Raw genomic sequence first — 22,500 nt, 5'->3', positions numbered from 1 at the left:
TAGTAGTGGTGGTTGTAGTAGTAGTGGTGGTTGTAGTAGTAGTGGTAGTAGTGGTGGTAGTAGTGGTGGCTGTAGTAGTAGTGGTAGTAGTAGTGGTGGTTGTAGTAGTAGTGGTGGTAATAGTAGTAGTAGTAGTAGTAGTAGTGGTAGTTGTGGTAGTAGTAGTGGTGGTTGTGTGTGGAGTTTGCACGTTCTCCATGAGTATGTGAGGGTTCTTCCTCTCAGTCCAGAATGTGTTTGATGAATGAGGGTGAGCTCACTTCCTGTTTGCTCTGGACTGAGTTCTGTTCAGGTAGGAACACTGAACTGGTATAACCAGATCTCTGGTTAGGGTTAGAGTTAACCCTCTGGACTGAGTTGTCTTCAGGTAGGAACACTGAACTGGTATCAACCAGATCTCTGGTCCCTTGAAAACCTCCATGTCGGTTCCTTTCCTCACCTTGTGTCCTGCAGAGGTGAGAGGATGTGACTCTGGACAGTGCTGCAGGGTTTCTGCAGAGAAAACATCTGTTGGGCTGCTTTCTTCCCACATTTGTCAAGTTTTTGATATTGTGATAACAGCTCTCTCTCTCTCTCTCTCTAATAAATACCTTTATAGTTGAATATAGCTTAGTGACTGGAGACACTTGTTCAAGCTCTGAAGGAAAGCTTTTAATTTGACAATCACACACTGGACAGGAACTTGAAGACAGGACGACATTCTTCACCGCTGGTTGCCCTCCCATTACTAATCAACCAAACTAAACTCAATGAACTAGTAAACTGCATTTACTGAGGAACACAAACACAACACAGCACAACCATACACACACTACAAACCTAATAGAACCTCAATAACCTCTAGAACACGATGAACAGAACTCCCATCATGCACTGCAGCGACCAGCTCCGTGATCATGATTGCTGCAATATTTATGTCACATTAGCTTATGGTATGGTAACAAGCCCACGGTGGCATTTGCTGGTTGAATTAAAAACTGCATCAGCAGCTGTGCAGCCGGTCGTTGTGCGTCTTTCAGCACCATAGGTGGAAAGTGGCGAGGAGGAAAACGAGAAGGGAGGGATGGAGGGATGGAGGGAGGGAGAGAGATGCACCCTATATGTGCATAATTTAGTTTTGTTTTAAATAGTTTCAGCAGGTACTCTTCATTCAGGTCATTTCTGATAGAAATAACTAAATATGTGAGGTCTCCACGGCTTAAACGTGCACATTGTGACATGCAGTTGTCATTATTACTGATCAGGGCACGAAGATGCCAGAGGCTCATTTTGCAAGTTATGTAGCTTATGGTTGATTTACTGCGCTCCAGTTGGTTGCAATTTGCAAAAACCTATTTATCTATCATTTATATGTGGTTATTTGATGCAGATATGAAGTGCTGGGTGTGTTTTCGTTTGCATGTGTTATGATTTTGCGGGTTTGCATGGGTGGCAATTTGGTTTGGACTGGTTTTATTGGAATGGGCGGGTTCTACCATGTGATTGGCTGGAAACTGTCAACGTGATCTGGCAACACATGTTCTGGGTATACAAACAAAGCTAACCGTGCAAAACAGAAGAATTGGACTGAAGTACATGTTCTTTTATCTTCTCATATGTGTTTTATTCCTTGTTTTACTATCATGCTGCTCTGCTTTGTCGTATGCAGGCTGTCGACAGGGTCAGGGTCACCTGAACCTGTTTACCGCTGGATGGAGAGCTTGTAAATTGCTTCGTTTGAAATTGGGTTAAAGCTCCCATATTCTACTAAATGGACTTTTCTGGTCTTTAAACATGATCAAAGTATTATTTGGGGTTCAGATAATCCCCACAGTGTTTTTTCATTGATTCCCTCCAGCTTGAGTTCACAGTGATGTTTCTCTGTTCTACCTGGTGGGGGAGCTCAACACCTTGATTCTATTTGATGACGTCACAGAGCTGGAGAAGCCCCGCCTCCAGGAAGATTGACATGAGGAGAAACCAAAACAAGACACGCCCACATCTCAGTCTCTGCTGCTTCACATTGAACTGCTGTTTTTGTTGTTCCACATCTGTTTTCACCTTCATGTCCACTGGAGAAAATGTGTTTTCACCTTCATGTCCACTGGAGAAAATGTGTTTTCACCTTCATGTCCACTGGAGAAAATGTGTTTTCACCTTCATGTCCACTGGAGAAAATGTGTTTTCACCATCATGTCCACTGGAGAAAATGTGTTTTCACCTTCATGTCCACTGGAGAAAATGTGTTTTCACCTTCATGTCCACTGGAGAAAATGTGTTTTCACCTTCATGTCCACTGGAGAAAATGTGTTTTCACCTTCATGTCCACTGGAGAAAATGTGTTTTCACCATCATGTCCACTGGAGAAAATGTGTTTTCACCTTCATGTCCACTGGAGAAAATGTGTTTTCACCTTCATGTCCACTGGAGAAAATGTGTTTTCACCTTCATGTCCACTGGAGAAAATGTGTTTTCACCTTCATGTCCACTGGAGAAAATGTGTTTTCACCTTCATGTCCACTGGAGAAAATGTGTTTTCACCTTCATGTCCACTGGAGAAAATGTGTTTTCACCTTCATGTCCACTGGAGAAAATGTGTTTTCACCATCATGTCCACTGGAGAAAATGTGTTTTCACCATCATGTCCACTGGAGAAAATGTGTTTTCACCTTCATGTCCACTGGAGAAAATGTGTTTTCACCTTCATGTCCACTGGAGAAAATGTGTTTTCACCTTCATGTCCACTGGAGAAAATGTGTTTTCACCATCATGTCCACTGGAGAAAATGTGTTTTCACCATCATGTCCACTGGAGAAAATGTGTTTTTAACCATCATGTCCACTGGAGAAAATGTGTCTTCACCTTCATGTCCACTGGAGAAAATGTGTTTTCACCTTCATGTCCACTGGAGAAAATGTGTTTTCACCTTCATGTCCACTGGAGAAAATGTGTTTTCACCTTCATGTCCACTGGAGAAAATGTGTTTTCCCCTTCATGTCCACTGGAGAAAATGTGTTTTCACCATCATGTCCACTGGAGAAAATGTGTTTTCACCTTCATGTCCACTGGAGAAAATGTGTTTTCACCATCATGTCCACTGGAGAAAATGTGTTTTCACCTTCATGTCCACTGGAGAAAATGTGTTTTCACCTTCATGTCCACTGGAGAAAATGTGTTTTCAGGTACCAGTATGGTTCCTCACTATTTGTCTTGTGGAAGAAGAAGCACAGTGGCCAATGTGTCTGGACTTGTTGTTGTTTTCCACAAACAATGTTTGTTTGTGAGCGACTCTTCACCAAAGAAGCTTCCAGAACTACGGTACTTTGAAACTGGACTTCCTCAGAAGCTCCTCTTGAAACCTGCTGCTATTCCCACAATAAAGACTAAGGAGGGCCGAGATGTGTCAGTACATTACTACAACTACCAGCTGAGCTGCTGGCTACGTCACCCAGGGGGTGGAGGAGGCGGCTGTGGGCTGGGCTGCAGTCTCCGTGAGGGTGGAGGAGGTGGAGGAGCTGAGAACCACCATCATGAGGTGACGTCAGCTCAGAATTTCACTAGTTGTGAGTGTTTCTACTGGATCAGACACATTCTGATCCACATGAGCAGAGGAGGGACTGGAACATGGAATATACACAATATGCTCCTTTAAATGAAAGTTACGGGGTTGTTTTCTAAATTTTAAAAATTGTTATTGTTTTTTGTGAAGTGTTGTAACGGTACGGTTATAAGAAGTGATAGCACTGCAGTGGTAGTTTTAATGAGCAGTTTTGTTAGTAACGCTACAGTGTGTTAATTACGGTTTATGCAGGGACGTCTTCACTGCGTTCATAACTAGTTAGTCAGGAGTTTGAACATGCTCCGTGATCATAATCTGTCTGGTAGGAATTGATGAAGATGAAATGAATTGTGAAATGGAATGATGCACACACATCGATGAAAGAGAGGAAATAGATAAAATAAGATGTACACCGGTGTCAAGTGAAATGGGAGGAAGCCACTTGGATTTGATTGAAGCCCACTGAATGAGGCCACGTTAGAAAGTGGGCCACAAACCCTGAGTTCTGTAGGAGGACCTCAGGTCGGTTCTTGTTAGATGGTTCTCTGAGACAGGACAGTAAATGGGACTGGAGGTGTAGGATAATACGTTCATGTGCTAAAGATGCCCACTCTTAAAGTTGACGAATGGTTTTATGGAGCTGTCTGGCATGGGAATAATTCTTCAGCTTTTGGTAGCAGAAATCTAGTAAATGTATGAGAAATTGAGATGGTGGCAAAAGCCTGCTGGTAGGTTGCATGTGTGTGAGTCTCTATGTGATGTTTGTGTTGTTGTGGTTTGTGTGTTGGTAGTGTTTCATGGTTGTTTGTTATTGTTATGTTGTTGTGACCTCTCAGCTGTGCTGGAGTCTCGCTGAGGTCTGACCAGGGTCTGACCAGCCGAGGTCTGACCAGGGTCTGATCAGGGTCTGACCAGCCGAGGTCTGACCAGGGTCTGATCAGGGTCTGATCAGGGTCTGACCAGCCGAGGTCTGATCAGGGTCTGATCAGGGTCTGACCAGGGTCTGACCAGCCGAGGTCTGATCAGGGTCTGACCAGGGTCTGACCAGCCGAGGTCTGATCAGGGTCTGACCAGGGTCTGACCAGCCGAGGTCTGATCAGGGTCTGACCAGGGTCTGACCAGCCGAGGTCTGACCAGGGTCTGACCAGCCGAGGTCTGACCAGGGTCTGACCAGCCGAGGTCTGACCAGGGTCTGACCAGGGTCTGACCAGCCGAGGTCTGACCAGGGTCTGACCAGCCGAGGCTTCCTCCTGTGTGACAGCCAGCCTGCCCAGTGTTGATTTCTCGGCCTGGAATGAAAGCTTGTTCTTTTTCTTTCTGTCTTTGTGTTGTTATTGTCATGAGCCCGACAGTTGATCACACCGGACTGTTTCATTAGTTCAGATACATATTTAGAAGTTTTCTTGGGGACATTTTAACAATAATAAACTTCTCAAGATAAGGGAAGGTATTTCTGTAAATCCTATGAGCCCCAAGAGACTAACTACCTTTTTGTAATGAAAATATAAAACCAATGAGCTTTCTTGGTTAGTTTTTAGTTTATGGTGGACAGGAAGTCCTGTTAATGCATGATGAAAGACATGAAAGACTAGAGTAAAGGAACATAGGGTCTGTCACGGAGTGAGCCGTGACGCTTACGCCTAGTCACACGCACCCAGTCATTCACGCAGACGCATAGGCAGCTATCCGCCGGCATATTGAAACATCAGCTGACCTCCTGCGGGGAGGAACATTTCATGTCCATTCAGTTACCTGCCTTGGTTTACCTGGTTAAAGCATTCCACACTTCACCGTTTGCCATAACTTCTCACTAAGCAGTTGTTACAGCGTGCAGGAGGCCTACCGCCATTTTGCATCATTTGTTTGTTTTGTTTTCATCCCTCTCTGCTCACTCCACCACCGACCATTCTTGCAACATGTGGTGTCAGAAGTGGGATAAGGAGTGACAGAGACGAAGACAAAGATGATGACAAGGAATGCAGCCAGCAAAGCCAATGAAGAGCCAGCAGCAGTCGGGGGTGATGCAGAGGCAACAGCATCAGCAAGAGCTGCAGCCTACTCAAGTGAGCCTCCCCTGGACCGGCTGGCAAGAATGTTCGAGTCCTTCATGATGGTGCAGCGATCCAGAGATGAAAAGCTGGAGATAGAGTCTGCGCGGCAAGCCCAGCAGTATGCCGTCCTCACCCCCCAGGTGACCCAGCTCCAGCTGGATGTGGAGACCGTGAGGGAGAGAGAGAGCACTCCGGTACCTTCTCGCAGTGCAACACCTGAACGGCCTGCAGGCACCACCACCAGAGGGGGTAAGATGCCATACCAGCTGAGAATGCCAAAGCTTGAAGAGACAGACAACATTGACCATTACTTGACGACATTCGAGAAACTGGCAGCAGCCTGTGAGTGGCCGAAAGAGGACTGGCAATCCACCTAATACCACTTTTAACAGGCAAAGCCAGAAGCGCCTTCATTGCAATGGACCCTGAAAATAACATGAACTTTGATGAACTGAAAGAAGCCATACTAAAAAAATATGAGATAAATGCAGAGACGTACCACGCACAATTCAGAGCGATGGACACCAACCAAGACGAAACACCACAAGAACTGTACATATGCCTGAGAGACCTGTTCTGTAAATGGTTGAAGTATGACAGCTGCAGCAAAGAGGCCCTCATGAAGACCATGGTGCTGGAGCAATACCTGCGTGTTCTCTACCCGGAGGTGAGGACCTGGGTAAAAGAACAAAACCCGACAACAGCAGTGGAGAACTTCGTCACCGCACACAAAGGTTCCAAGAGGTACCGCTACGCCGGAGCACTGGACCGTCAACCCTGGGGTAAGTCTGATGGTAGTGGTAGTGGACATGGTTCTGATGCGCCCCCTAACTACACTAGGAACACCCCACCACCTCCCCAAAGCAGTGTTAAGCCCCAAGGTGTTTCTTGCTATAACTGTGGTGGGGAAGGTCACAAGAGCCCCGCTTGCCCCCTCAGAAAGCCCAAGCATTCCCACCTATGCTATGTACCCAACCCTAGCCCACCCATTAAGATGCAGCAGAGCAGAGATCCTGTCATTACTGTAGACCTCAATGGTAGACCCACCACGGCCCTAGTTGACACAGGATGCACACAGACATTGGTTCAGGCAGACTTAGTCCCCCTTGATTTCAGAAATGAGAATGACAAGCTGACGATCTGTTGTGTTCATGGTGATACAAGTGAGCATAGTACAGCAGATGTGTATGTCAGAGTTTGTGGTCAGACGTATTTGCTCAAGGTGGGGCTGGTCCCAAACTGCCATACCCAATGTTGTTAGGCCAAGACCTCCCTGTGTTGTCAGACCTGGTAGGGAAAACTGTTTTAAGCTGTGTGGTGACAAGAGCTATGGCTAAGGCTAAACCTGTTGACATGGCAGAGTTTCCCTTTTATGGTGAGGATGTCCCAGCATGCACCAGAGAGGAGAGATGTGCTCAGCGTAGAGAGACAGTGCGAGACATCGTAGGGCAGTCAGGCCTGCAGAACGAGTCAGATGTTGAACCCCCGAGCCTGTCTGATGCTGATGTGCACTTTTATGGTGATGTTTCTGTAGTGCAGCGTGCAGACCCAACGCTAGCCAGACTGTTTAAGAAGGCAGAGGAGGGGTCTTGCTTTGTCCCAGCTCTTGGCAATGAAGTTTTTACTCTGCAGAATAACATCCTGTACAGACAAAGTGAAGATGGTTTGCAGCTGGTGGTACCAGAGAAGTCCAGAATGCAAGTGTTAGAGCTTGGCCACACTATCCCATGGGCAGGCCACCTAGCACATATGAAGACACTGCAACGCATTAGCAGACGCTTTTACTGGCCGGGAATGTTTGTGCAAGTGAAAGACTACTGCAGGTCATGTCCCCAATGCCAGCTAGCTGGAGGGAAAGGTTTTGCACGTGTCCCATTAGTCCCACTCCCTGTAGTTGACACCCCTTTCGAGCGTATTGGGGTTGATGTTGTTGGTCCCCTGGAAAAGAGTAAGTCAGGGAACCGCTTCATTTTAGTCATTTGTGACTGTGCTACCAGGTACCCTGAGGCCTTCCCTCTAAAACTGGTCACTGCTAAGCAAGTTGCCTCTTGCCTACTCCAGCTGTTCTCCAGAGTAGGGATCCCCCGTGAGGTGTTAACAGACCAAGGCCCCAACTTCATGAGTAGAACACTTAAGCAAGTCTATGACCTGTTAGGGATAAGGCGCATCAGAACCACTCCCTATCACCCACAGACTGATGGATTTGTCGAGCGGTTCAATCAGACCCTGTCGAACATGCTCAGAAGGTTTGTGGATGACAGTGGAAAAGAGTGGGACCAGTGGCTACCCTACCTATTGTTTGCGTACAGAGAGGTTCCCCAAGAGTCGACAGGGTCGTCAGGTTCGGGGCCCGCTGGACGTACTGAAGGAGACCTGGGAAGGAGAAACACCAGAGCAGACTGACATCATCTCCTACGTCATGAAGATGAGGGAGAAGCTGAGTGCTGTGACTGCCATGGTGCAAGAAAACCTCCGCAAGTCCCAAGATCGACAGAAGGCCTGGTATGACCGGTCTGCCCGCACGCGCAGCTTCCAGCCTGATGACCGGGTCCTGTTGTTGTTGCCCAGCTCAGACAACAAGCTGTTGGCAAAATGGCAGGGGCCCTACACCGTGACGCGCAAGATGGGGGAGGTGACCTATGAGATCAACATGCCAGACCGTCGAAAGAAGCATCAAGTCTTCCATGTCAACATGCTGAAGCGATGGAATGAGCGGGAGGAGCCAGAGCTGCAGTCAGAGCAACAGCAGGAGGCGTCAGTGCGGTTTATCCGAGCAGTCGAGGAGGAGGAAGAGAACAGTGAACAGTATCTGCAGGCCGAGAGGAGGAGAGCCAGCTGGACCTCAGCCATCTGCCAGAGGAGCGACAGCGTGACCTCTGCAACATCCTGCCAGAGGGCCTCTTCACTTGACGACCTCGTTGAATGCCTGGGCAAGGCCAAAGACCTAAGCACACTGGACCTGTGCCAGGGTTATTGGCAGCTGCCACTGGCAGAGGGCAGCAAAGAGCTCACTGCCTTCAGAACACCATTCGGGCACTACCAATTCACTGTGCTACCCTTCGGCCTGCATGGGGCGCCAGCGAGTTTCCAGCGTCCTATGGACAGAATCCTCAGGGGGGCGGAGGGCTTTGCCGCCGCCTATCTGGATGACATCGTGGTCTACAGCGCCACTTGAGAGGAGCACCTTCAACATCTGCGGCAGGTCCTCTCCTTGATTAAGGAGGCGGGCCTCACCATCCACCCAGACAAGTGTGCCTTGGCCAAAGAGGAGACCTCCTACCTGGGCTACGTTCTGGGCCGAGGTGTCATCCGTCCCCAGGTGGGGAAGGTAGAAGCCATCATGTCTGCTGAGTGACCAACCACCAAAAAGCAGGTGCGGTCGTTCTTGGGCCTTGTGGGTTGGTACAGGCGCTTCATACCAAACTTTTCAGGGAAGGCGTCTGTGCTGACAGAGCTGACCCGCAAGAACCAGCCCAACAAGGTAGAGTGGACTGAGGAGTGCGAGAGCACATTCCAGGACTTAAAGGACCCGTTGTGTCAAGAGCCTGTGCTCCTCAGTCCGGACTTTGAAGGACAGTTCACCGTGCAGACAGATGCGTCTGAGCGAGGCCTGGGTGTGGTCCTCCTGCAGGGGGGCGAAGGACAACTGCAGCCAGTGGCTTACATTAGCCGTAAGCTGCTACCCAGGGAGCGGAACTACTCAACGGTAGAAAAAGAGTGCCTGGCCATAAAATGGGCACTAGACTCCTTCAGGTACTATTTGTTGGGGCGTAAATTTGTGCTTGAGACTGACCACAGAGCTTTGTCCTGGTTGGGGTGTATGCAGGACACCAATGCCAGGATCACCAGATGGTTCTTGGCCATTGAGCCTTTTGACTTCAAGGTGATGTACAGAACAGGGAAAACAAACTGTGCTGCAGACTTTTTGTCTAGGATGCCACAGGGGGCATTTTCAGAAGGGGGGGAAGTGTCACGGAGTGAGCCGTGACGCATACGCCTAGTCACACACACCCTCGCACACCCAGTCACTCACGCAGACGCATAGGCAGCTATCCGCCGGCATATTGAAACATCAGCTGACCTACTGCGGGGAGTAACATTTCATGTCCATTCAGTTACCTGCCTTGGTTTACCTGGTTTAAGATTCCACACGTCACCGTTTGCCATAACTTCTCACTAAGCAGTTGTTACAGAGTGCAGGAGGCCTACAGCCATTTTGTATCGTTTGTTTGTTTTGTTCTCACCACTCTCACTTCAACACGTGCCATATCTCTAAACATTCATTCATCTGTTAAAACATATTACCGGTAACAAAACACACTTACACATGGCCGTTTTTCAGTTTAATGTTATTACAGCACATAGATATTTCTGCAGACGCGCCAGCTTCACTCCAGCACTTCCTCCTTTCTGGGGCGAAGCCGAGGGACGGTTCCACGGTGCAGTTATAGGAGGGGTTCACGTGCTCTGGGCGGCGCATACCATTGTAGCGGGGGTGTTTCACTGGTTTTGGGGGGAAATGTATGTGTGTCATGGTGTCATGGTGACCTGTCATGGTGTCATGGTGACCTGTCATGGTGACCTGTCAGGGTGTCATGGTGTCATGGTGACCTGTCATGGTGACATGGTGTCATGGTGTCATGGTGACCTGTCATGGTGACCTGTCAGGGTGTCATGGTGTCATGGTGACCTGTCAGAGTGTCATGGTGACCTGTCATGGTGTCATGATGACCTGTCATGGTGTCATGGTGATCTGTCATGGTGACCCGTCATGGTGTCATGGTGACCCGTCATGGTGTCATGTTGTCATGGTGACCTGTCATGTTGTCATGGTGTCATGGTGTCATGGTGTCATGTCATGGTGATCTGTCATGGTGACCTGTCATGGTGTCATGGTGTCATGTTGTCATGTTGTCATGGTGACCTGTCATGGTATCATGATGTCATGGTGTCATGTTGTCATGGTGACCTGTCATGTTGTCATGGTGACCTGTCATGGTGACCTGTCATGGTGTCATGGTGACCTGTCATGGTGCCATGGTGACCTGTCATGGTGTCATGGTGTCATGTTGTCATGGTGACCTGTCATGGTGTCATGGTGTCATGTTGTCATGGTGACCTGTCATGGTGTCATGGTAAATGGTAAAATGGTAAATGGTCTGGATTTATATAGCGCCTTCTAACCACACTGAGTGCAGTCCCAAAGCGCTTTACATATCAGCTCACTCACCCATTAACGCTCACATTCACACACCAATGGGACAGAGCTGCCATGCAAGGCGCTAATGAACCACACTGGGAGCAATTTAGGGTTCAGTGTCTTGCCCAAGGACACTTCGACACATAGACCGGTGTAGACTGGGATCGAACCTCCGACCTCTCACTCCGAAAGACGACCACTCTACCACCTGAGCCACGGGCGCCCCGACAACATGACACCATGGTGTCATGGTGTCATGTTGTCATGTTGTCATGTTGTCATGTTGTCATGGTGTCATGGTGTCATGTCATGGTGTCATGGTGACCTGTCATGGTATTATGTTGTCATGGTGTCATGTTGTCATGTTGTCATGGTGATCTATCGTGGTGACCTGTCATGGTGTCATGGTGTCATGGTGTCATGTTGACATGTTGTCATGGTGACCTGTCATGGTGTCATGTTGTCATGGTGTCATGTTGTCATGGTGGCCTGTCATGGTGTCAGGGTGTCATGTTGTCATGGTGTCATGGTGTCATGGTGACCTGTCATGGTGTCATGGTGTCATGTTGTCATGTTGTCATGGTGTCATGTTGTCATGGTGTCATGGTGACCTGTCATGGTGGCATGGTGTCATGTTATCATGTTGTCATGTTGTCATGGTGTCATGGTGTCATGGTGTCATGGTGTCATGTTGTCATGTTGTCATGGTGTCATGGTGTCATGTTGTCATGGTGTCATGTTGTCATGTTGTCATGGTGTCATGTTGTCATGGTGTCATGGTGTCATGTTGTCATGGTGTCATGGTGATCTATCATGGTGACCTGTCATGGTGTCATGGTGACCTGTAATGGTGTCATGGTGTCATGGTGTCATGGTGACCTGTCATGGTGTCATGTTGACATGTTGTCATGGTGACCTGTCATGGTGTCATGTTGTCATGGTGACCTGTCATGGTGTCAGGGTGTCATGTTGTCATGGTGTCATGGTGACCTGTCATGGTGTCATGTTGTCATGGTGTCATGGTGTCATGTTGTCATGGTGTCATGGTGACCTGTCATGGTGTCATGTTATCATGTTGTCATGGTGTCATGTTGTCATGGTGTCATGGTGTCATGTTGTCATGGTGTCATGTTGTCATGTTGTCATGGTGACCTGTCATGGTATCATGGTGTCATGTTGTCATGGTGTCATGGTGTCATGGTGTCATGGTGACCTGTCATGGTGTCATGTTGTCATGGTGTCATGTTGTCATGGTGACCTGTCCTGGACAAGAGCTTTTCAGACAATAGGTATGATGTTGGGAGTCTCTTTCCTTATTGTGATGATCTTGTTGTGTTGTGTTTCCACTGGTGAAGCTGTTAATTAGTCAAATGACAAAAGTAGTGACAGGACAGTTTCCTCTACAAATCCGTAATGAGATTGACGTCACCATGGCGATAAGAGAAGACGGTCAAACGCAGATGTCTCTGCTCCAGATGACTGACGCTAACATGACAAAGACGATGTGGTGTTGGACGGTGACTTGGTGGAGATGATGATTCTTCTCATCACTACGAGGGTTTGTTGTATCCCACTCTGTTATGTAGAAGCCCCTCACTATAGTGTGTTGTATCAAAGGGGGGTGGATAGAAATATTAGATATATTCTTGCTTATATTCATATGATGGTGGTTTGTTGATGTTTGGTTTTTGTATCAACACTCTTTGTTTTTCAAGGATACTGGTTGTGCTTTTCTTTTGTTTTGCCTCAGGACAAGAATGGGGTTCAACTACTTTTGGGGTTAGAAGTGAGATCCTGAGGCTCTGAGGACATTGAGACGCTCTGACATGGACGATGGAGCCGATGGGAGGACGCTGAACAAAAGACACTGTTCAGGCCCAAGTGGTCACCATACTGGGTCCACGCTCCAGTGGAGCTTCTCCCACGTTCCTTCACACAATACAGTCTGTTTCTTAGTTTAGTTCTTGCACATCTTTAGTTTTGATAGACGATATTGATGTAGTAGTAGTTTTATTCAAACATGCTACTTTGGTTCATGTTTATGTTCATGGGAACCGCAGCTGTTCTGTTCAGTTTCAGTATTCTGGGGTGTCGGGCCTCTGCAGGACAGATCCACAGGGAGGTCCACTGGGTGGACCAGCTGGAGTATGGATACCGGTTGATTTAGTTTTCTGGGGTTTCCAGAGATGTTTGCTTGATGTATGTGTCGTTCTATACTTCTGTCTTTGTGATGTTCTTCATTGACTGAGGCAGCGGTGCATGAGGAGGCTACTGGCAGAGGAGTGGTGGGAGGGGTTTTCCTGTACACTGATCAATATACAATTTGGATATGATTTCTGCCAACAGGTTGTGGCTCCCAAACCCTTACCTTTACAGCGGTAGTGCGGTGCGGCACAACAATGTATTTTGTTGTGGTGATTTTATTGATTGTTCTGTTCTTATGCATGAAATCTGTTCCTTTGCTAAACAAGGCTCTTCAGCCTTGAAGTTGGGATAATATGAAGTCTATTTTCTTCTATCTCCTCATATATGTTTATTCCTTGTTTTACTATCATGCTGCTCTGCTTTGCAGTTTGCAGGCCGGCTCCAGAGAGTCTGGATAGAGTGAAAGGTCAATGTCAGGTCATATCATCTTCTGTTTGGGTTCCTGGAGGCCAGCAGAGGTCCTCAGTGAGACCAGGTGCTGTGGCTCCAGCAATGTGTATTCTATTGTGTGTTGCTGACCATATAAACCACGGAGTTTCCTTTGTGTGTTGGAGTTTCCTGTTAGAAGTCGCTTCTCTCACCCTGTCATGTCATCAGCTTGTGGTTGTTGTGTCACCCAGCGACATTTCAATAAACCCAGTCAACAAAACAACCCACAAGCACAAAGCAGCATATGTAAACAACAACGGGAGGGTTTACTGCCGATGAAATATTGAAAAAGTCCAGAGTGAAGATCACTACTACCAATCAGCAGACAGCCATGTGGACCTGCTCCTCACAGACCCGGTCCTCGGTCCTCGGTCCTCGGTCCTCGGTACCTCAACGGAGCGGTGGCACTAATCCTAGTCACTGGTCTCACTTTGTTCCGTACCTTCCACAACTTTTTCAGCAGGACCACACGAAATCCCGCCCTGCCCCATCCCGGCTCAAAAACTGCATGGGACCCTGGCTTTAGTGAGTCTAAATATCTGGACTGTTCAACCTCAACCAAATATAACCAATCTAAACAAAATCCAAAGTTGAATTAATGACTTTTGCTATCTGGGGATGAATGGATGTATGAATGGATGGATGGATGGATGGATGGATGGATGGATGGATGGATGGATGAATGGATGATGGGGGGATGGATGGATGGATGGATGATGGATGTATGTATGAATGGATGGATGAATGGATGATGGATGGATGGATGGATGGATCGATGGATGATGGATGGATGTATGGATGAATGGATGATGGATGGATGGATGGATGATGGATGATGGATGGATGGATGGATCGATGGATGGATGGATGAATGAATGGATGGATGATGGATGTATGTATGAATGGATGAACGGATGGATGGATGGATTGATGATGGATGGATGAATGAATGGATGATGGATGGATGGATGGATGGATGATGACTGGATGGATGGATGAATGGATGGATGGATGATGGGTGGATTGATGGATGGGTGGATGGATGGATGGATGATGGATGTATGTATGTATGAATGGATGGATGGATGGATGATGTATGTATGTATGTATGTATGTATGTATGTATGAATGGATGGATGATGGATGTATGTATGTATGAATGGATGGATGAATGGATGATTGATGGATGGATGGATGGATGTATGAATGGATGGATGGATGGATGGATGGATGGATGGATGGATGGATGATGGGTGGATTGATGGATGGGTGGATGGATGATGGATGTATGTATGTATGAATGGATGGATGGATGGATGATGGATGGATGAATGGATGGATGGATCATGGATGAATGGATGGATGATGGATGTATGTATGAATGGATGGATGGATGGATGATGGATGGATGGATGAATGGATGATGGATGGATGAATGGATGGATGGATGATGGATGGATGGATGATGGATGAATTGATGATGGATGGATGGATGATGGATGGATGATGGATGGAGGATGAATGGATGATGGATGGATGGATGGATGATGGATGGATGGATGATGGATGATGGATGGAGGATGAATGGATGAATGGATGATGGATGATGGATGGATGATGGATGATGAATGGATGATGGATGGATGGATGATGGATGGATGGATGTATGATGGATGTGCATGGCTCCACGCTACAAGTAGATGCTGACAGTTTGTGGTGGTCATTGAGCATTTATGTTCGCTTCTGTCCATCATGGCGGCTGTTCCCACACACGTCGAAGGATGGCTTAATGCCTCTTATTTTGAAGGCTGAACCGGAAGCTGTGGTGCCCAGCCTGTGAAGCTTGTTTCCGGCCTCTCTGTGGACCGTCCGTCCCCGAGCCGCTCCGTCTGCAGCCGCAGTGTGAAGCTGCATGCTGCCGAACCTCGACCGGGCCACGGAGCGTCATCCCCCGGAGGAGAGGGACAGGTGAGCCTGGCCCCGGGGCCCGTCAGCCCCCCCCCCCCCCCCCCCCCCCCGCAACGATAGCAGCTTATTCCCGGATAACGGAGATGGAGGCGGCGGAAGCGCTGCACTTATCCCGGTGAAATGCTGCTGCTGTTCGGTGGATACAGGAACGATACACGGGAGATGTTGTCGTTTCTGGGCCTGCGAGGAGGTTCCCGGGGGCTGCAGCCCCCTGAAGACCCCCACAGTGGGGGGCCTGCGAGGAGGTTCCCGGGGGCTGCAGCCCCCTGAAGACCCCCCCAGTGGTCTGCCATGGCAGCAGCCAGTGTTCATCTGTCCATCATCATGAACTCTATAAGAATTGATGTGCAGGTGAGTGAAGTGATATTCTTGTTCTGGTCCACAGGATCCAGTCCACAAGAGAAGAACCAGTCCCCAGGGATCTATTTACAGGACCAGGTCCAGGGGAACCGGTCTGGTTCCTGTGCTCCAGGATGACATATGTCCAGGTCCTGCAGACCGTCTACCTGCCAGAGGAAAGACTGTCTGAAGGCTGAGAGGACATCTGCTTTGTGTGGAGACCAGTGGACCGGTGGACTGGTGGACCGGGCCCTTCAGGGCAGGAGGTCTGTGGAGGAGCTTGAGGGACCAGGTGAGGTTCTGACACCATGAGGCTGGAAGACCCTGTCACCTGGTCCCTCAGGACTGCTGGGGTCTAGCAGACCAGTTTGGTTCCTGGTGGGGCACCATGGACTACCACGCAGAGTTCTGCTTCTACGAGCCGGAGGAGGGCCCTGGCAGTGTGGAGGAGCCTCACCACCCCCCCGCCCCCCCCCCGCCTCCGGCCCTCCTCGTACCGGGCCCTGAGGAGCGCCGTGTCCAGCCTGGCTCGTCTGGACGACTTCCTCTGTGACAAGATCGGCTCCGGCTTCTTCTCCGAGGTCTTCAAGGTGGGTGACCGTCTCTCCCAGGACCCCCTCCCTCTCCCTCCCCCAGGACCCCCTCCCTCTCCCAGGACCCCCCCTCCCTCTCCCAGGACCCCCTCCCTCTCCCAGGACCCCCCCCCCCCCCAGTGCTTCACAGCAACAATGTCTACATATAGAGAAGGACATTTGATTTCAAGGTTCAGAAGATTAAACCCCCAAAATGAAACGTTAACATCCAGTCCCTGAATGTCCCAGCACCTCACCTGAGAGGCCCCGCCTCCACCTCCAGCACCTCACCTGAGAAGCCCCGCCTCCACCTCCAGCACCTCACCTGAGAGGTGATGTCTGCAGGGCTGGGCCAGACTGCTAGCTCTTCTAGTGAGCAGGCCTGGTGGTGCAGACCACCAGCAGACCACCAGCAGACCACCAGCAGACCACCAGCAGACCACCAGGGCTCCTCACTAGAAGAGCCCTGGTGGTCTGCAGACCACAGGTCCTCTAGGAAGGTTTGCAGCCTGGCTGCAGTGTCATGTGCTGGAGGAATGTCCCTGTACCTGCAGGTTTCCTCCTGGGTTCTTTCAGACCACAGGTCCCATCATGCAGATGATTCCCCGGTTCCCCCGGTTCCCCCGGTTCCATCCACCAAGGATCACATACTAGCTTGTGTGTCTGTGTGTCTGTCAGCCAGATGATCAAACTGCTGCATGGACTTGATGGCAGCTTTTCTCTCTCCTCAGTCCAGCAGTCTCTGCTTGCACTGGTTCCCATTGTGGCTGTGGAGCCCACAGGAACTATTGAAGTGTGTGTGTGTGTGTGTGTGTGTGTGTGTGTGTGTGTGTGTGTGTGTGTGTGTGTGTGTGTGTGTGTGTGTGTGTGTGTGTGTGTGTGTGTGTGTGTGTGTGTGTGTGTGTGTGTGTGTGTGTGTGTGTGTGTGTGTGTGTGTGTGTGTGTTTTCATGTTCTAGTCATTAGAAGTGTTTTACTCCCCAGGGATTTATTCATGATGATGTGAGGTCAGCACTGAGTCAACATATTTGAAAATGTGCTTCAAACCAGGCATTTATTCATCGTCATTGATTTATCGGATGTGTGGCGTTCCACCCTGTTCATTAAACTATTTTCCTTTTTGTGTTCTTACTTTTTAGTTTGGGTTGGTTTGATACATGGAGATCGTTTCTGAGCTTCATGGTATTTGTATGGGTTGCAGAAATCCAGACTGTTTGTCTTAGTCCAGACTGTAGTGAATACGTTGCCATGGTGATGAAGGGTGGCGAGGTCTGAGCGGTTGTTGTTGGAGGCTCTCAGTGGTAATCTGGACCGGGTCCTGGTCCCGTCCTGCATCAATCCCATTAAGTAAAGCTGCTGCTGGTGTCTGAGTTGTGCTGCAGCCTAGAACTGGGTGGACTTCTGTCCACTGGTCCACAGTGTCCCACTTCTGTCCACTGGTCCACAGTGTCCCACTTCTGTCCACTGGTCCAGTCTGGTACTGCAGTGTCCCACTTCTGTCCTGCTTTGTGATGTCAGCAGTCCTGAAACACGCTACGCCACATTCTGTCCACACTGAGGACGCCACCATGCCTGAACCAACTGGACATAAAGACACCCTGGGAGGGACATAAAGACACCCTGGGAGGGACGCAAAAACACTCTGGGAGGGACGTAAAGACACTCTGGGAGGACATAAAGACACTGGGAGGGACTCAAAGACACTCTGGGAGGGACGACATAAAGACACTCTGGGAGGGACATAAAGACACCCTGGGAGGGACGCAAAGACATTCTGGGAGGGACGTAAAGACACTCTGGGACGACGTAAAGACACTGGGAGGGACTCAAAGACACTCTGGGAGGGACGACATAAAGACACTCTGGGAGGGACGCAAAGACACTCTGGGAGGGACGTAAAGACACTCTGGGAGGACGTAAAGACACTCTGGGAGGGACGTAAAGACACTGGGAGGGACGATGTAAAGACACTGGGAGGGACTCAAAGACACTCTGGGAGGGACGACATAAAGACACTCTGGGAGGGACGACATAAAGACACTCTGGGAGGGACAAGATAAAGACACTCTGGGAGGGACGTAAAGACACTCTGGGAGGGACGTAAAGACACTCTGGGAGGGACGACGTAAAACACTCTGGGAGGAACGTGAAGACACTCTGGGAGGGACGTAAAGACACTCTGGGAGGGACGTAAAGACACTGGGAGGAACGCAAAGACACTGGGAGGGACGTAAAGACACTCTGGGAGGGACGTAAAGACACTGGGAGGAACGCAAAGACACTGGGAGGGACGTAAAGACACTCTGGGAGGGACGTAAAGACACTGGGAGGGACGTAAAGACACTCTAGGAGGGACGTAAAGACACTGGGAGGGACGTAAAGACACTCTGGGAGGGACGCAAAGACACTGGGAGAGGATGTAAAGACACTCTGGGAGGAACGCAAAGACACTGGGAGGGACGTAAAGACACTGGGAAGGACGTAAAGACACTGGGATGGACGTAAAGACACTCTGGGAGGGACGTAAAGACACTGGGAGGGACGTAAAGACACTGGGAGGGACGTAAAGACACTGGGAGGAACGCAAAGACACTGGGAGGGACGCAAAGACACTGGGAGGGACGTAAAGACACTCTGGGAGGGATGACGCAAAGACACTGGAAGGGACGTAAAGACACTCTGGGAGGGACGTAAAGACACTGGGAGGGACGACGTAAAGACACTCTGGGAGGGACGTAAAGACACTGGGAGGGACGTAAAGACACTGGGAGGGACGACGTAAAGACACTGGGAGGGACGTAAAGACACTGGGAGGGACGACGTAAAGACACTCTGGGAGGGACGTAAAGACACTCTGGGAGGGACGTAAAGACACTGGGAGGGACGACGTAAAGACACTCTGGGAGGGACGTAAAGACACTGGGAGGGACGACGTAAAACACTCTGGGAGGGACGTAAAGACACTGGGAGGGATATAAAGACACTCTGGGAGGGATGTAAGGACACTGGGATGGACGTAAAGACACTCTGGGAGGGACTCAAAGACACTCTGGGAGGGACGACGTAAAGACACTGGGAGGGACTCAAAGACACTCTGGGAGGGACGACGTAAAGACACTCTGGGAGGGACGACGTAAAGACACTCTGGGAGGGACGTAAAGACACTCTGGGAGGGACGACGTAAAGACACTCTGGGAGGGACGTAAAGACACTGGGAGGGACGTAAAGACACTGGGAGGGACGTAAAGACACTGGGAGGAATGCAAAGACACTGGGAGGGACGTAAAGACACTCTGGGAGGGACGTAAAGACACTGGGAGGGACGTAAAGACACTCTAGGAGGGACGTAAAGGCACTGGGAGGGACGTAAAGACACTCTGGGAGGGACGCAAAGACACTGGGAGGGACGTAAAGACACTCTGGGAGGAACGCAAAGACACTGGGAGGGACGTAAAGACACTCTGGGAGGAACGCAAAGACACTGGGAGGGACGTAAAGACACTCTGGGAAGGACGTAAAGACACTGGGATGGACGTAAAGACACTCTGGGAGGGACGTAAAGACACTGGGAGGGACATAAAGACACTCTGGGAGGGACGTAAAACACTCTGGGAGGGACGTAAAGACACTGGGATGGACGTAAAGACACTCTGGGAGGGACGTAAAGACACTGGGAGGGACGTAAAGACACTGGGAGGGACGACGTAAAGACACTGGGAGGGACTCAAAGACACTCTGGGAGGGATGACGTAAAGACACTGGGAGGGACATAAAGACACTCTGGGAGGGACGTAAAGACACTCTGGGAGGGACGACGTAAAGACACTGGGAGGGACTCAAAAATACTCTGGGAGGGACGACGTAAAGACACTGGGAGGGACTCAAAGACACTCTGGGAGGGACGACGTAAAGACACTCTGGGAGGGACGACGTAAAGACACTGGGAGGGACGTAAAACACTCTGGGAGGGACGACGTAAAGACACTGGGAGGGACGTAAAACACTCTGGGAGGGACGTAAAGACACTGGGATGGACGTAAAGACACTCTGGGAGGGACGTAAAACACTCTGGGAGGGACGACGTAAAGACACTCTGGGAGGGACGACGTAAAGACACTGGGATGGACGTAAAGACACTCTGGGAGGGACGTAAAACACTGGGATGGACGTAAAGACACTCTGGGAGGGACGTAAAGACACTGGGAGGGACGTAAAGACACTGGGATGGACGTAAAGACACTCTGGGAGGGACGTAAAGACACTGGGAGGGACGTAAAGACACTGGGAGGGACGTAAAGACACTGGGATGGACGTAAAGACACTCTGGGAGGGACGTAAAACACTCTGGGAGGAACGTAAAGACACTGGGATGGACGTAAAGACACTCTGGGAGGGACGTAAAGACACTGGGAGGGATGTAAAGACACTGGGCTGGACGTAAAGACACTCTGGGAGGGACGTAAAACACTCTGGGAGGAACGTAAAGACACTGGGATGGACGTAAAGACACTCTAGGAGGGACGTAAAGACACTGGGAGGGACGTAAAGACACTCTGGGAGGGACGTAAAGACACTGGGAAGGACGTAAAGACACTCTGTGAGGGACGTAAAGACACTGGGAGGGACGTAAAGACACTGGGAGGGACGTAAAACACTCTGGGAGGGACGTAAAGACACTGGGATGGACGTAAAGACACTCTGGGAGGGACGTAAAGACACTGGGAGGGACATAAAGACACTCTGGGAGGGACGTAAAACACTCTGGGAGGGACGTAAAGACACTGGGATGGACGTAAAGACACTGGGAGGGACGTAAAGACACTGGGAGGGACGTAAAGACACTGGGAGGGACGACGTAAAGACACTGGGAGGGACTCAAAGACACTCTGGGAGGGATGACGTAAAGACACTGGGAGGGACATAAAGACACTCTGGGAGGGACGTAAAGACACTCTGGGAGGGACGACGTAAAGACACTGGGAGGGACTCAAAAACACTCTGGGAGGGACGACGTAAAGACACTGGGAGGGACTCAAAGACACTCTGGGAGGGACGACGTAAAGACACTCTGGGAGGGACGACGTAAAGACACTGGGAGGGACGTAAAACACTCTGGGAGGGACGACGTAAAGACACTCTGGGAGGGACGTAAAACACTCTGGGAGGGACGTAAAGACACTGGGATGGACGTAAAGACACTCTGGGAGGGACGTAAAACACTGGGAGGGACGACGTAAAGACACTCTGGGAGGGACGACGTAAAGACACTGGGATGGACGTAAGACACTCTGGGAGGGACGTAAAACACTCTGGGATGGACGTAAAGACACTCTGGGAGGGACGTAAAGACACTGGGAGGGACGTAAAGACACTGGGAGGGACGTAAAGACACTGGGATGGACGTAAAGACACTCTGGGAGGGACGTAAAGACACTGGGAGGGACGTAAAGACACTGGGAGGGACGTAAAGACACTGGGATGGACGTAAAGACACTCTGGGAGGGACGTAAAACACTCTGGGAGGAACGTAAAGACACTGGGAGGGACGTAAAACACTCTGGGAGGAACGTAAAGACACTGGGATGGACGTAAAGACACTCTGGGATGGACGTAAAGACAGTGGGAGGGACGTAAAGACACTGGGGGGGACGTAAAGACACTGGCATGGACGTAAAGACACTGGGAGGGACGTAAAACACTCTGGGAGGAACGTAAAGACACTGGGATGGACGTAAAGACACTCTAGGAGGGACGTAAAGACACTGGGAGGGACGTAAAGACACTCTGGGAGGGACGTAAAGACACTGGGAAGGACGTAAAGACACTCTGTGAGGGACGTAAAGACACTGGGAGGGACGTAAAGACACTGGGAGGGACGTAAAGACACTCTGGGAGGGACGTAAAGACACTGGGATGGACGTAAAGACACTCTGGGAGGGACGTAAAGACACTGGGAGGGACGTAAAGACACTCTGGGAGGGACGTAAAACACTCTGGGAGGGACGTAAAGACACTGGGATGGACGTAAAGACACTCTGGGAGGGACGTAAAGACACTGGGAGGGACGACGTAAAGACACTGGGAGGGACTCAAAGACACTCTGGGAGGGATGACGTAAAGACACTGGGAGGGACATAAAGACACTCTGGGAGGGACGTAAAGACACTCTGGGAGGGACGACGCAAAGACACTGGGAGGG

General features: G+C 49.8%; 2 protein-coding genes across 2 annotated transcripts in view; both read left to right on the top strand.

Annotated features, from left to right (window-relative positions):
* zdhhc5a (zDHHC palmitoyltransferase 5a) overlaps positions 1–4,394 on the top strand; it is a gene marked incomplete at its 3' end in the record, with an annotated part of 41,947 nt that extends 37,553 nt beyond the window's left edge. Inside the window, 1 exon segment of the mRNA XM_080516803.1 lies at positions 4,375–4,394. Within this exon segment, the coding sequence (XP_080372929.1) occupies positions 4,375–4,394 (20 nt within the window).
* Positions 4,395–16,118: 11,724 nt separating this feature from the next.
* Positions 16,119–22,500, top strand: part of LOC308147357 (dual specificity testis-specific protein kinase 2-like) — a gene marked incomplete at its 5' end in the record, with an annotated part of 30,830 nt that continues 24,448 nt past the window's right edge. The window contains 2 exon segments of the mRNA XM_080519472.1: positions 16,119–16,199; positions 16,201–16,320. Of these exon segments, the coding sequence (XP_080375598.1) occupies positions 16,119–16,199; positions 16,201–16,320 (201 nt within the window).

Source organism: Blennius ocellaris (assembly GCF_963422515.1).
Source record: "Blennius ocellaris genome assembly, chromosome: 3".
Taxonomy (NCBI): domain Eukaryota; kingdom Metazoa; phylum Chordata; class Actinopteri; order Blenniiformes; family Blenniidae; genus Blennius; species Blennius ocellaris.
The sequence above is the reverse complement of the archived record's forward strand: the minus strand, read 5'-3'. Positions and strand labels throughout refer to the sequence as shown.